General features: G+C 37.2%; 1 protein-coding gene across 2 annotated transcripts in view; it reads right to left on the reverse strand.

Annotated features, from left to right (window-relative positions):
• The window catches only part of BANP (BTG3 associated nuclear protein), a 262,099-nt gene that overhangs the window by 95,370 nt on the left and 152,467 nt on the right, over positions 1–14,262 (reverse strand). For both annotated transcript variants that reach the window (XM_054049419.1, XM_054049420.1), the window contains 2 exons: positions 13,816–13,878; positions 10,936–10,980 (listed from right to left, as the gene is read on the reverse strand). In XM_054049419.1, coding sequence (XP_053905394.1) covers positions 10,936–10,980; positions 13,816–13,878 — 108 coding nt within the window. The remainder of the gene's footprint in view (positions 1–10,935; positions 10,981–13,815; positions 13,879–14,262) is intronic.

Below are 14,262 nucleotides of genomic sequence, written 5' to 3' on the forward strand. Positions count from 1 at the left end.
TTTTGCTGCCATGGCTATGCAGGCATCCAATCCACACTGAAAAGTCCAAAGGATGCCAAGGCTGTGGACAAACAAGTGAGAAAATCTCCTTGATAATGGGGGATGCCATAAAGGAGACAAATTCTTCTAAGCCTTTCCTTCTTTCTACTAGCATGATCTTTGCCTTGCTTAAGATTCAGATTTAGCCAGCTGATTACAGCTAGGCATCAAGAAAGATGGGAAATGGTGCTGCCTATGTTTGAAGTAAAGGAGAAGTAGAGCTGGGTGTTATCTACATATTGTCAGCACATTGTCTCACCAACTCTCCCAACAGCTTCAGACAGAAGCTGGATAACATGGGAAGAAGGCTGAGTTTTGTGGGACTCACAGGTGAGGACTCTGGAAGTGGAGGAACAGTTGCTCATAATGACCCCATAGGTCTGATCTGAAGAAGGACCTGAGCCACATCAAGGTGCTCCCATTCACCCCTGCAGCTTCTTGGAGGAGGAACGGGAATATTTGTTGATGAACAGCAAAGAGTAAGAGTGAAAAGCAGCAACCTGATTGCCATCAGTGCTTCCATGACTACAACTTGGGGAGTGGCCCAAATTATTGGAAGCAGGCAGTTGTGTTTTTTGTCCTGCGCTAAGCATGTTCTTGGTGGCTTATCAGAGCATACTGGATGTGGATGATCTTCTCTGGGAAACAAGGTGATAACTTCTTGCAGAGAGAGTTGCTGGTTCAAGTCTGGGTTTGCTAAACAATGTTACAGTATGATAAAGTTCTGCAGGGTGTGACCTTGCTGACTATGTGGTATAATGAAGCAGGAGTCCTTAAACTCCTTCATAGTAGTGCATTCCAGGGAAAGTAACAAGAAGAAAGAAGAGAGGGATAGTGCAGTGAGAAGAGAAATAGTGAGCAGAAAGAAAAACCCTGTAACTAATATTGCTTTGGTGTCCTCTGTAAAGAGGTTATAAATATTGCTAGGTTTCTTTTAAAAAAAACAGTGATTGTCTCAGTGCTGCTGTGTTCCAAAACATGCCCAAACGTCTTGAAAACATTCATAAGCAGTAAAAATAGTGATTGAAATTATTAGGAGTGGTCAAATTAATAGGACGGAACTGTTACCAAAATTAAAAAAAACAAAGACTTTTGTTCTTCTTGAAGTGAAAAAGAAAAAAAAAACTTTAAAGTAACAGAGTATAAAGTATCGGTCTGGCAAGAATTTCAGAAAGTTTTGCATTCTTTAAGTGATTTAGGAGAAAAACAAGGAAAATATTTTACAGATTACCAGGCTCCAAACAGTGAAACTAGAAACAGAAGCAACGATCTGGGAATGATGTCTCTTCCCAGAGAAACCCAGACTTGCAGTAACCACTGGCAAAATTGGCCTGTCTACCAACTCACCTCTGACGTTTACTATAGATAATTGTTATGGAGGTATAATTAGAACTCAAACATTTTTATGTAATCTAGTTGTTAATATACATTGGGATGTTCTCTCAAAGATACCTGGGAGACAGAAGAATTGTCTAACTCGGTTACACAAGGTAAGAAATGGTTCGGTGCGGTCCTGTCTACACAACCACTGCAGAATCCAGTTGCATCCTGACAATGGTAAATCAACAGATGAGTTGAAGCCCAGTCAAACATGGTGCTCTGAAGTCACTGAGGCACTTTTGAAAAATCACACTAGTAGTGTACTGAATCAACCATTCTGATTCCTATTAAAATATACTGTGTAGTTGGCCTGTAAGTCAATACCACCTCAGACCTTCCATTTAAAAATCAGAAGCATTCTCTGATATCTTCTATGTGTATACTTTACGTGTACACTGTACCATCTATCTTAGTTAATACCTCCTCAGTACTAGCTCTCCTCCTTTATTTTTTTCACATTTTACTCATCTTTTTATTTTCGTGCTGATTGGAAAATGTATTATACACTGTGATGGCACTCTATTAAGGCACAAATAAGTTTGCTCTGCAGTAATCAAATTTAATAACCTGTAGTTGACATTTTACATGTCAAATCAGAATTTCCTTAGCTGAATATCAAAGAGCATTATACAGAGCCCAGGACTATGATCCCAAAGCAGTTACTATACCACCGAACATTATTTCGTGATGCTCTGTCTGCTATTATAGAAAACGTGCATAACTTTTACAAACTGGGTACAAGTGTGCAAATTTTAACTGCCTGCCTCATCAACATTTATTAACTGTGGAAAAAATATTTGTGTGTTGAGTGATTGATATCATTCCATGTAAATGATTAAAACAGACGTCCAGAAACTTTCTTTTTTTTTTTCTAAATATTTAAACTTTATACGGCTTTTAAATGCAGTATTTAAAGATGTAATTTATTATTTCTATGATATTTATTACCCATTTCTTATTTTAGAAAAAGATTATATTGGTCTTAATGCATTACCATGCTTATTTTTTTCCAGAGGTACTTTATATCTTACAATATATAGTTAATTTAAATGAAACGGAAAAATATTCTAAAAATCTTCATATCAAACTAATTTTACATTCATTTTCCAGTCTTAGTTTGCTATAATATCTGCCAAATTTCAGCACCGCAGCAAAATAACGTCCCACTATACCAGCCTAGGCTAAGCTTTCAAATGTAAGCAGTTTGGTGAATGCTGATAGTAAACAGGACCTGAAAGAGCAGTGCCCAAAGTGGGGAACAGCTGTTCTACTGTGTGGACTAATGTCAATAAATAGATACATATATACACACGCACGCACAAGAGATGGTTTTCAAGCTAAACTAAAACAAAACAAAAAAAACCACTTTGCAATTAAAATGATCACAGTCCAGGACTTCAAGCAACCTTATTTTTCTTCCGCAAATACTTAACTCTTTTGTTTCAAATGTGTATAAATCACAGACAAGTAAATGAGCATTGCTCATTACCTTCATTTCTGAAGAACAAAGCAGCTCTGCAAGAACTTTGTACAATCAATTCTCAAAGAATGGCCAGTTATGAATCATTATTTTTTTTCAAAACCAGACTAACAGATTCTAATTTCCAGCTGTACAACATTGCATTTTTCATTTTGTTGTTTTTGTTCTAACAATTCTGTTTGTTTCTCTATGTAGATTATTCAAAGCAGATGTGCTGAAACAGGAAAACAGCTTTTTCAACAGTCTACTACACAGCTGGCACGGAAGTTGAGGGCTATGCGCGCGTGCACACACACTCACTCGCTCTCTCACTCCTCTCTGTCGGTGGCATATGCAAAAAAACCCCACAATATGAATGTCTCTGTATCCCATGGTATGACAGTTCACAAGGGGGATATCAGAGCAGCACCGTGCCTGCAATTCAAAAATCCACCCCCTTTCCTCAACCTTTTGCTAAGGAAACATGCATCTGACAATGATCTTAACAGCACTGCCCTCTGCTGCTCAGAAGTGAGGCACAGAGGAAGAGCAGAATGCCATAGTCAAGGACTTGAAGTAGGGATTTCAACACTAACTTATAGTAGCCTGATTCCCAGTGTCAACAAAACAATACCTGTAGTATACATGTGTTCTTTCAGCTATTCAAGTCAAGGCATGATTTAAAATGTTTATACTGGCCTTATTAATACATATTAGCAGTATCTGCTCTACAGTATCAAAATGAACAATTAAAATGAGTATTCAGAAAAGAGAATTAAAACAGTTTATTGTAATTGATTTTTCTATGAAATAACACACACACACACATTATTCTAGTTATAGAGTGCTAGCTACCTGGGTAATGAGGTGCTGCATACGAACACAATGCAAATGTTAGGTTCCTCGCTGCAATATACTGTATATAATCAATATATCTCAGACATTTTGCCGGATAATGATCTTTCATAGCCCTGCAAAAAAATCTAATTGGCAAAATAGTCCTAGTAAAAGAGTTTTAAAAAAAAATTATTTACTGGTCTATCATTATGTTTTTCAGACAGGAAAAGATTATTTCCAATATTTTCACTGGCTATATTTAACTTGTTCTATAGCCTAAAATTCAGCAAAAGTAGAATTAAAATCTACATAAATTGTATTATTATTAAAAATTGTTCTTGGAGTTGCAGGTTAAATTGCATCTTAATGAGATAATAATCAGTTATATGATGCCATTACTTCATGTTAAGAGAGATACCTAATATGTAGTAATTAGCACTGAGGGAAAAAGAAACAAAGTAGATCTTAATGGGACTGGTTTAAAATTTTCTCAGAGACAGCTGGGTTTCTAAATAATTTCCTTTATAAACAAGCATATTTACCTTTTGGTTTAAGCTAATCGGAAATAAATGGTCATTGGAGTATACTATCTATCAACTGGCAGACAAATTAGATATCTTTTAAACATTTAGGGCCCCTTCTTCTCTTCCCCTTCCATTCCCCCTAACAAAGATGTATAGATTGTCTTTCACATTAGACCATAACAAGCAGATTGTACAGAAACACATGGGATGTACAGATGTGGTCTCCTCATCTCAAAAAAGATATACTGGCATTAGAAAAGGTTCAGAGAAGGGCAACTAAAATGATTAAGGGTTTGGAATGGGTCCCATATGAGGAGAGATTAAAGAGGCTAGGACTTTTCAGCTTGGAAAAGAGGAGACTAAAGGGGGATATGATAGCGGTACACCGCTACCTCGATATAACGCGACCTGATATAACACGAATTTGGATATAACGTGGTAAAGCAGTGCTCGGGGGGGGAGGGGCTGCGCACTCCAGTGGATCAAAGCAAGTTCAATGTAATGCGGTTTCACCTATAACGCGATAAGATTTTTTGGCTCCCGAGGACAGTGTTATATTGAGGTAGAGGTGTATATAAAATCATGAGTGGTGTGGAGAAAGTGAATAAGGAAAAGTTATTTACCTGTTCCCATAATATAAGAACTAGGGGCTACCAAATGAAATTAATGGGCAGCAGGTTTAAAACAAAGAAAAGGAAGTTCTTCTTCACACAGCACACACTCAACCTGTGGAACTCCTTGCCTGAGGAGGTTGTGAAGGCTAGGACTATAACAGGGTTCAAAAGAGAACTAGATAAATCCATGGAGGTTAAGTCCATTAATGGCATTAGCCAGGATGGGTAAGGAATGGTGTCCTTAGCCTCTGTTTGCCAGAAGGTGGAGATGGATGGCAGGAGAGAGATCACTTGATGATTACCTGTTAGGTTCACTCCCTCTGGGGAAGACAGGATACTGGGCTGGATGGACCTTTGGTCTGACCCAGTATGGCCATTCTTATGTTCTTATGATGTTCCAGATCTGGTCATGAGGTCATGTATCTCTATATATCATTTTAACATATTGTCATCTGTGTAGTACTGAGATACTATGCAATGTGCGTGAGAGACAGTCTGATGTGCACACCAAATACATATCCATTCTGGGGATGTTCAGACCCAAACTTCACAGTTCAGCATCACACACGTATTACATAGATATGCACACTTCCTGAACTTGCTCTCCAGAAGGCAGCTCCTCTCTACAACTCTGAACTCCTTTCACATTCCTCCACCATCACCCTCTCCACTCTACCAAGGACACTGATTTATCTCTGCCTCTCAAAAATCAGCTCTGTGACTTCCATGCCATCCCTTATGCTTGAGGTGCTCTTGTAAAAACCTGTTTGCTGAGCCACCTCTCTTGCCACAATCAACCACTCTTTAAACTCACTGCTGTCATGAAGCCTATGAGGAGTGACTGAGGTGGGCAAAACAGTGCAGAAAAAAATGAATGCTACCAATACAATGTATACATGCCTCAGTGAACTGCGTACCTATGTGTTGTTAATGTCACCAGGATCCTTTCACTGCCTACTCCATTTATGAACCTCATTTGGCACGTTATTTTGATTTGAGATTGTAAACTCCTCTGGGCAGGGGCCATGCCTGTACTTGTTTCTGTGAGGTGCCTAGCATATATTTGGGTGGTAGAAAAATATCATATTTATATATTTAATATCATATACAATGTATATATTACACGTACACACGATAGATTACATATATAGATATTGCAAAAGCAATTTACAGTAGTTAGCTTTGTCTTCACTAAACCTGTGACAGATTCCAGTTTGTTTTGGATTCTCCTAACTTCTCTAGATGCCACTAACACTAACTAACACACACACACACACACTCTCTCTCTCTCTCTCTCTCTCCAGATAAAGAAGCAAACTAACCGTATGGATGCTCCCTCTATGAAGAACCTATACACACAGCAAACTATCTGCTCATTAGGAATAAATTCAATCAAATTCTGACTTTTAAAACAGCATAAACTTTTTGTTTTGTTTGTAAACTAAAAGTGACTAGCTGAAAACCATTTCTCTGGTGCCATTTTAAATACTTCTTAAATTAGATAGCTGGTAAGGCATTGGCTGTACAAAGAACAGTCTAGAAAATGAAATAAAGAGGTATTGAAATGCTGAATGTGTTACACTTCTGCCTACCTCTACGCATAGGATAGGGTTTCTGAACACCATAGACTTATTCTCACATATGTTGTGGAGCCTGTATACATCTAATACCTTTGGGGACCTAGAACACCCTAAAGCTCAGCAAAAGGAAGAAGGAGATGCAGTGAAGGGTGGAGGGCTGAGGGGTGGAATCAAGGGAAAGAAAAGACAATGAGGAAACTTCTGGTAATCCACAATCACTGCCAAATACAAAAAAAACTCCCATTGGTCTGAGGACTTAAGCTATTAGTTAATACAAAATCTAATTATTTTTGCAGTTTGGTATTTTTATTAAACGTCCACTGAAATATGAAACTTTGAGCTAATAGAACACATGTGTAGGTAGAGTTTTCTTTCTGGCATGATTTCATTGGTTCCATGGACAGTCATGCCAGAAAAGCAAGATCTAAATTCAATGCAACTACCAGGACAGAAAATTAAACAGGAAGAAAACAAAAACAAAAAAATTAAAAAATTAAAAAAAAAAACAGCTGGCAACATTATGCAGAAAGAGCTAGTATTACCAGCCTCTGCAAGGTTTGAAATATAGCTATCAGTTTGGAAAAGTTTCACAGATAAAATGCAATGGTAGATTTAAACTACGTTTTGTTTTAGTTAATATGGAGCTAACACAATCCTATTCTTTGTACCCTGGACTAATTGATGTAAAAGCTCTTTCCTGAGGATCAGGGTGACAATTTAGATCAGGAAAGCTGTTGTACAAAATGGTATCTGAATGGTGGAAGCCCACTGAAGATCTGCCTGCATGTTTGTGCTAATAACGTGTACATTAATAGGTGGAATCTGGAAGCCTGAGATTAGTGCTGCAATGGGATTGCTGGCAGCAAAACTTAAGATCTAATAAAATAGTGGTTTGCAAGAATATTCAATACCTGCTTGAAAGCCATCAAAGTGACAAATTATTCACTTCCCTCATTACTGATGTCCTTATGTTCCCCTGGTAAGGTGCATTAAAGCTCAAAAACAAAAAGCGGAAAATAAAGTCACTTTTCAAAGTGGGGATGGACAGTTGGGAGAATACAGTGGGCAATGTTCTGCGAAGTACTCCAGCAGTAGAGACCACACACTACTACTTCTCCCGTTTGATTTTGGGCTGTATTGTACATACATATTCAACCTTCAGATAATATACTACTTTTGGGGAAAGGACTGAGGAAATGTCAGGTACAGCCATTACACAGCATAGTGTACATCTACAATGCTACACAAGGACCTTTCCCACAGCTGCCATTCTTCTTTCCTGGCACAACAGAGCTCCAATCCTCACTGAGACCACTTGGCGCTTCTACAATCCAAATAATAAAGCATTGATAATATGCACAAAATCAGGGGCACATAAATTTCATTAAGAATGGAACTAATATTACCCCAGCCATTGCACACTTGTTCACACTTCTAAGATTGCAGGGAAACAGGAAGTAGTAAGTAGTGTTTCCAAGAGTGCAAAAGTTACTGAAAACTGGTGCCTAGGGGAAGGTACTTGCTTTGATACATGTGCAAGCTGTCCTATGACAAAAGTCCCTCGTGATTCATCAACGACTTAGATATTGGCATAGAAAGTACACTTATTAAGTTTGCGGATGATACCAAACTGGGAGGGATTGCATCTACTTTGGAGGACAGGGTCATAATTCAAAATGATCTGGACAAATTGGAGAAATGGTCTGAGTTAAACAGGATGAAGTTTAACAAAGACAAATGCAAAGTGCTCCACTTAGGAAGGAAAAATCAATTTCACACATACAGAATGGGAAAAGACTGTCTAGGAAGGAGTACGGCAGAAAGGGATCTAGGGGTTATAGTGGACCACAAGCTAAATATGAGTCAACAGTGTGATGCTGTTGCAAAAAAAGCAAACATGATTCTGGGATGCATTAACAGGTGTGTTGTGAGCAAGACACGAGAAGTCATTCTTCCGCTCTACTCTGCTCTGGTTAGGCCTCAGCTGGAGTATTGTGTCCAGTTCTGGGCGCCGCATTTTAAAAAAGATGTGGAGAAACTGGAAAGGGTCCAAAGAAGAGCAACAAGAATGATTAAAGGTCTTGAGAACATGACCTATGAAGGAAGGCTGAAAGAATTGGGTTTGTTTAGTTTGGAAAAGAGAAGACTGAGAGGGGACATGATAGCAGTTTTCAGGTATATAAAAGGGTGTCATAAGGAGGAGGGAGAGAACTTGTTCACCTTAGCCTCTAAGGATAGAACCAGAAACAATGGGTTTAAACTGCAGCAAGGGAGGTCTAGATTGGACATTAGGAAAAAGTTCCTAACTGTCAGGGTGGTTAAACACTGGAACAAATTGCCTAGGGAGGTTGTGGAATCTCCGTCTCTGGAGATATTTAAGAGTAGGTTAGATAAATGTCTATTAGGGATGGTCTAGGCAGTATTTGGTCCTGCCATGCGGGCAGGGGACTGGACTCGATGACCTCTCGAGGTCCCTTCCAGTCCTATAATCTATGAATCTATGAATCTATGGTGTAGCAGTTAGTTCTGTGAATTTAAATACAAGCGTGCGTGAAGAAAACAATAAAAAGTCTTACACTATTCATTTTGCATCCTGTAACATACTGTGAAAATGAAGTTTGAAAAGTAGGGTCAATAATATCTGCAATACTATCATTTGTGGTTCACAACTAAAACTAATAAGAAATCAGGGGGAAAAATGTAGGCAGAAGTTTTCCAACCAATTGTAGCCACAATCACTTCTGCAGGGCCAGAACTGTTCCTATCAACACACAGTGATGTTCAACTCCAGTAACAGTGAAAAATCCCCTAGTATACATGAACTACTGATGTTAATTAAGCCAAAACTGATTCATCTGTATTTTTCTTCTCTTCTGTAATACAACCCTAATTCTGGAATATATATAACTTTTTCTTATTTATCCTTTCTAAGTTTGCACCTCTTAGAAATCATTTATTAGATCTCCAGAATTTCATGAACTCTTTCAAAAATAGTTCAGCCCTGAAAACTCATATTCACATCATGACTTTTTATTCCAGCATGGGAAACAGCCACACAGGATGTATGATACTCTAATGGGCTCACTTAACCGTCACCGCATAGGTACCATCAGCAAAATGTGATCATCCAAATTTTTTGCTTGCAAGTTGATACTGTTTTAATAATAAAAATATTTTAACTGGCATGTATTGGATCTATTTACAGATGCAGAGATTCAGAACATTTACTATGGCATAAATTGTGCCCTACGTGGTATGAAATAACATTTCAAGGGGAAAAAAATGCTAGGTTTGTAATACCAGAAAATTACAAATAATCTGCACACCTTGTTAGTGTCACAGAGAAATAAAAAATCCAGGGTTAAATATGCACTATTTCTTCCAATAAGCCTTTACTTGGCATTTTGTTGCATGCAGAAGGGCCAATGGGGTATAAAGGAAGTAGTGAAATGCCAAAAAGAATGCTCCAACATGTGACTTCCATATTATCCTGTTTCAGTGACCTAACAATAGCACTACAACAAGACACTTCGGATTCAAATCGATAAAAAAAATCTCTTTAGAAAATTAATTGTAACAACAGGTTAGGTTGTTTCCCCACATAAAAGGCCAGGAATAGCCAAAGATTGAGAGTTCAAATAGTTCCCCAGAGCTTCAGCGTCCAAGTGGCTTGTGTCTTGCCAAAGTTCAAGCCCCTGGTCATAGATCTTAACACAGCTTGTATTATAATATTCAGCAGGAACAAAATCAGTTGTTCACTCAAGTGGCCTGGACAGAAGCTTCCCTTACAGGAGTACTTTTTACTGTGGGTATTTTAACCTAACATAACTTGGTAAAGGATGTCCTGTGATCAGATGGATCAGGTGTTAGCAATTTCACTTTCACCTGATATGGAAATTATGTTAATTCAAACAATCTCCCAGAGTCATTGCTGCAGCTTGGGACTCATTTTCATCCTGTCCCACGTATGCACAAGTGCCTAATAAAGCTATCTTGTCAAAAAGAACACAACCAGATGTGAAAGATCTCTCTCTCTCTCTCTCGACATTCATACAATACAAAAATATCTGCTTAAATCTTAGCAACAAATATTCTTATGCCTGCATAGCTTGTGGTCCACATATGGCCACATTGACAGTCCATGACAAAAGCATGTAAAGGAACATCCTGTGCACAAGATAATCAGTCCAGTTTAGCACAACAACGAAGAAGCCAAAGACAAGAAATTATAAAACATATGGATGAAGTGTATTATTGCGTGAGTGATGAAATAATGATGGTCAAATATCAAACTGTTTCATCATCAGTAGGCAAAATATTAACTGGCAGCTTAACATTTTTTTTTCTGTTTATGCCATAAAGATTTAAGTAGAAGACCTAGCACACATTTTGGTCATTAAAACACATTTTGGTAATATGAAGTCAATCCATATGTAACATTTAATTATGAAGACTGAACTGCAACACGACCTAAAACTCAACTGAGAAGGATCAATTCCTACCTGTCCATCTTGACCGACATGAACCTGATGTATCTGCAGATTACCCTGTAAAATAAGAATAAGAAACAGAACTCGGGAATTAGAAATAAAGTAGCACTTCTCAAGGACCTGTATATTTATTTGAGGAAATCTATTAATTTAGGAAATTCTTCTGAAGGTCTATGTTTTTTGGCAGTAAAACTCAAATAAAGTGCTCCTGCACTTTAATCAAAGAGAATGGATGCCTGTACTACTTTACTGATTTTTTCAATTTTTTTAAAAAAGAATTCTTTGGGGGTGAGGTGGGGGCAAGGGAGTGTTATAGTAAAATGATTAAGTAGCAATCTGTTTATATGGCTTTTATGGAGGTAGATTTTCCCTTCTCATATTCCCTCATTTTTGTAAAATTGCAAACATGCACAATTCAAAACATTTGTCATCCTAAAATTAGTAGAGTAATTTTTTAAATCCTTGGCTGTTATGGTATGTGCCATTCCTAATGGATATAATGTCTGTTATTACTAAGCTATCTTTAGTACTAACAGCCATTTCTTTTACTTTATTAAAACTCAACCCAAAATGTGAACAAAGAGTACTATTATAGGAATTTCCAAGGCACGTATTATAAAAGATTCCAAATGCTGTAAACTATTTGCAAAAGACCTTTAGCAATGAACATTGAAAAAGGAAGGAACTTCATTACAGAGAGAAACTCTGATTTAAGTTCTTAAAAAGGTCCTTTCAAAAAAAATATGTTTAAGTAAAAAGAAACAAAACAAACCAAGAAAAAAACTCCCCAAAACAATTCAAGCACAAGAGGTAAAATGGCAAATTTCTGTGTGAAAAACACACCCAGTTCTTTCATTTTCATCTTTTTTACACTCCATAATACTGCCAGCACAGTGAATAAAAATCAACGATTTTATTATGAAAAAAAATAAATTGGATTTTTTTATTTTTTTATTTAAATTATAATAAGTTTTTCTCTTTAAAAATAAACCTGTTTAAAATAAAATCTGAATTTAATAAAAATATGTCAAGGTCTTAAAATATTTTAATAAAAAATAAATATGCTGAATCCATGAGCCAATCTCAAAAACTTTGAATTAAAGACTGCTTTTCTATATAAAGAAAGAATCAGGAAGAAAACATTTAACTTTAGAGGCCTAGCTTTTTGAATACGGCACAATCGATCAGCCTAAGTAACTTAGGCGACTGTCTCATTTTCAAGAGAATTTAAGCTCCAGTCACCTTCACTTAGGCGTATTTGAAAATGTTCCCAGGCTGACCTGAAATAATCAGTTTAATTTACTGACTACAGTTAATCCCTCTGTTTAGTAAATCATTTAGTTGTAAAGTGAAACATGTTTTGACAGAAAGTTTATGTATCCAAAACATTTAAGGCTGTTTTGTTTAATAAAAGTAAGTTTTGTTTTGTGTGTTTAATTAAATTACAATTACCATCCTAATGCAGTTTGACACAAATCATGACAAAAAGTTAATTATCTAGTAAATAAGCAATATATCATTAACATTTCCCAATATACTCAAATGTACAATTAATAGAAATCCCAAAGCATTAAGCTATATAATTGCCTAAATAAACATATATAGTTATAGTGTACCCTGCTACATAGCAAAAATATGTAACAAATCTAGTGGAAAGGCTGTACTTAGTTGTAAATCAACATGCTTTAATGGTTATATCAAGCAATGAGAATCCACCTTTCTTTAGAAAATAACTGAAGAACAAATGGAAAAGTTGATTAAAATCAATTATTTAAATCAAGGTTTTCCACTTGGTGAATTAAATCATCTTGATTTAAATCAATCCATCCGGACTAGCTGCAATTCCACTTTCTTTCAAAGGAGTGTATATTGGAATAAATTATAATCCAGATGTTTTCAAATCACTTGGTTAAAACGTAAGCCTGTTCCTGGAGTCTTTCTATGCAGGCAACTCCCACTAAGGTCAATGGAATTTAGTCTCTGTAGTGACTCCTGCTGCCCACACTAGACTCTTTCACAACAAATATCCACCTGACCACAGCTGCGTTCAGAGCCACAGAATTTGAAAATTCATTCTTGTTTTTCTTTACCCCATCCAGCCCCTGAATGGAGATTCTTTTCACTAAAACTCACTCATATTTATTGTAATAATTTTAACCTCAGAGTGCAGGGAATCAGAACATACCCTTCACCAAAGGACCCCAGTATACCGTACTATTCCATGCATCCTAAAATACATAGGACAGATTGGCTCCAATGGGAGTTTTGCCTGCGTAATAATGTCAAGGCTGGAGCCATAATTCTGGAGAATCAGTTTTCTTTTTGCTGCACTATTTTTATGCCAGGGGGTTGACAGAACTGTAATTGAGGCATGTAGTCACTGCCAGGCTTCTAGAAACTGCTTCATTCTCTAAATACTTTCATTAACGGGAATCTCAAAAATCCTCCTAGTACAGTTCTGCAGCTCCCACAGTGAAAGACACCGTTAGGTATTTTGAAAATATTCTGCAGGCTGCATTACTAAAATGCTTTACTGCTGAACTGCAGCGCTTGTTAAGCACAAATGTTGTACTAGCTAGAGTAGAACCCTGAAGGTACTATACTTTGCCTCCCATGAAGCCCATTATAAAGCACGTCAGCTATAAGCCACAATTTGCTAATACAAAACACATATGCATTCCTTGGTTGGCCAAATAAAACCATAGACAGAGAAGGAGTGTGCTATATTTGCTGAGATTGAGGCATATTTCAATGTGGCTCTACCACATGCTTTCAGTTATACTTTCACTGGGTTCTTTCGCTTATTTCAGCATCGCTGAGAACAGTGGTTTAAGAAACACAGCCCTAGTCTCTGACCAGGATCTACTCAGATGACGTGGCATTTTGGCTCACCTCGCTGTCCTGTGTGATTTGGACCTGCTCCCCTTGAGGCACCTGGGCTATGTGGAGGTGACCCTGTGGGATCCGCAACAAAAGAAAACACCAAGAAGCATCAGAAGAAAATCAAAACTAGAGGAAGAAACTATTATCTCAGATTTGTTATAGTTTTATGTATTCGGGGATGGAGGGAAATGATTCACTGAAACTCACAAATGTATAAAAATTGCTTAAAAAATTAAGTGTATCCACATTTCTCCATTCTTTTATAGGAAGATCAAATGGAACAGAACGCCTTGTGGGGAAAGCATTTAACTGTCCAATGATCGAGAGGACACAAATGGGAATAATGATTACATTTATAGAGTGTCTTTCTCCTCAAAAGATCTCAGAGCAGTTTGCAATTTTAACTGATCCACAAACTATGGGACCAAACCTGCAAACAACTCAGAAAGACTACAG

This window comes from Malaclemys terrapin, chromosome 14, assembly GCF_027887155.1.
Source record: "Malaclemys terrapin pileata isolate rMalTer1 chromosome 14, rMalTer1.hap1, whole genome shotgun sequence".
NCBI classification, from domain to species: Eukaryota; Metazoa; Chordata; order Testudines; family Emydidae; genus Malaclemys; species Malaclemys terrapin.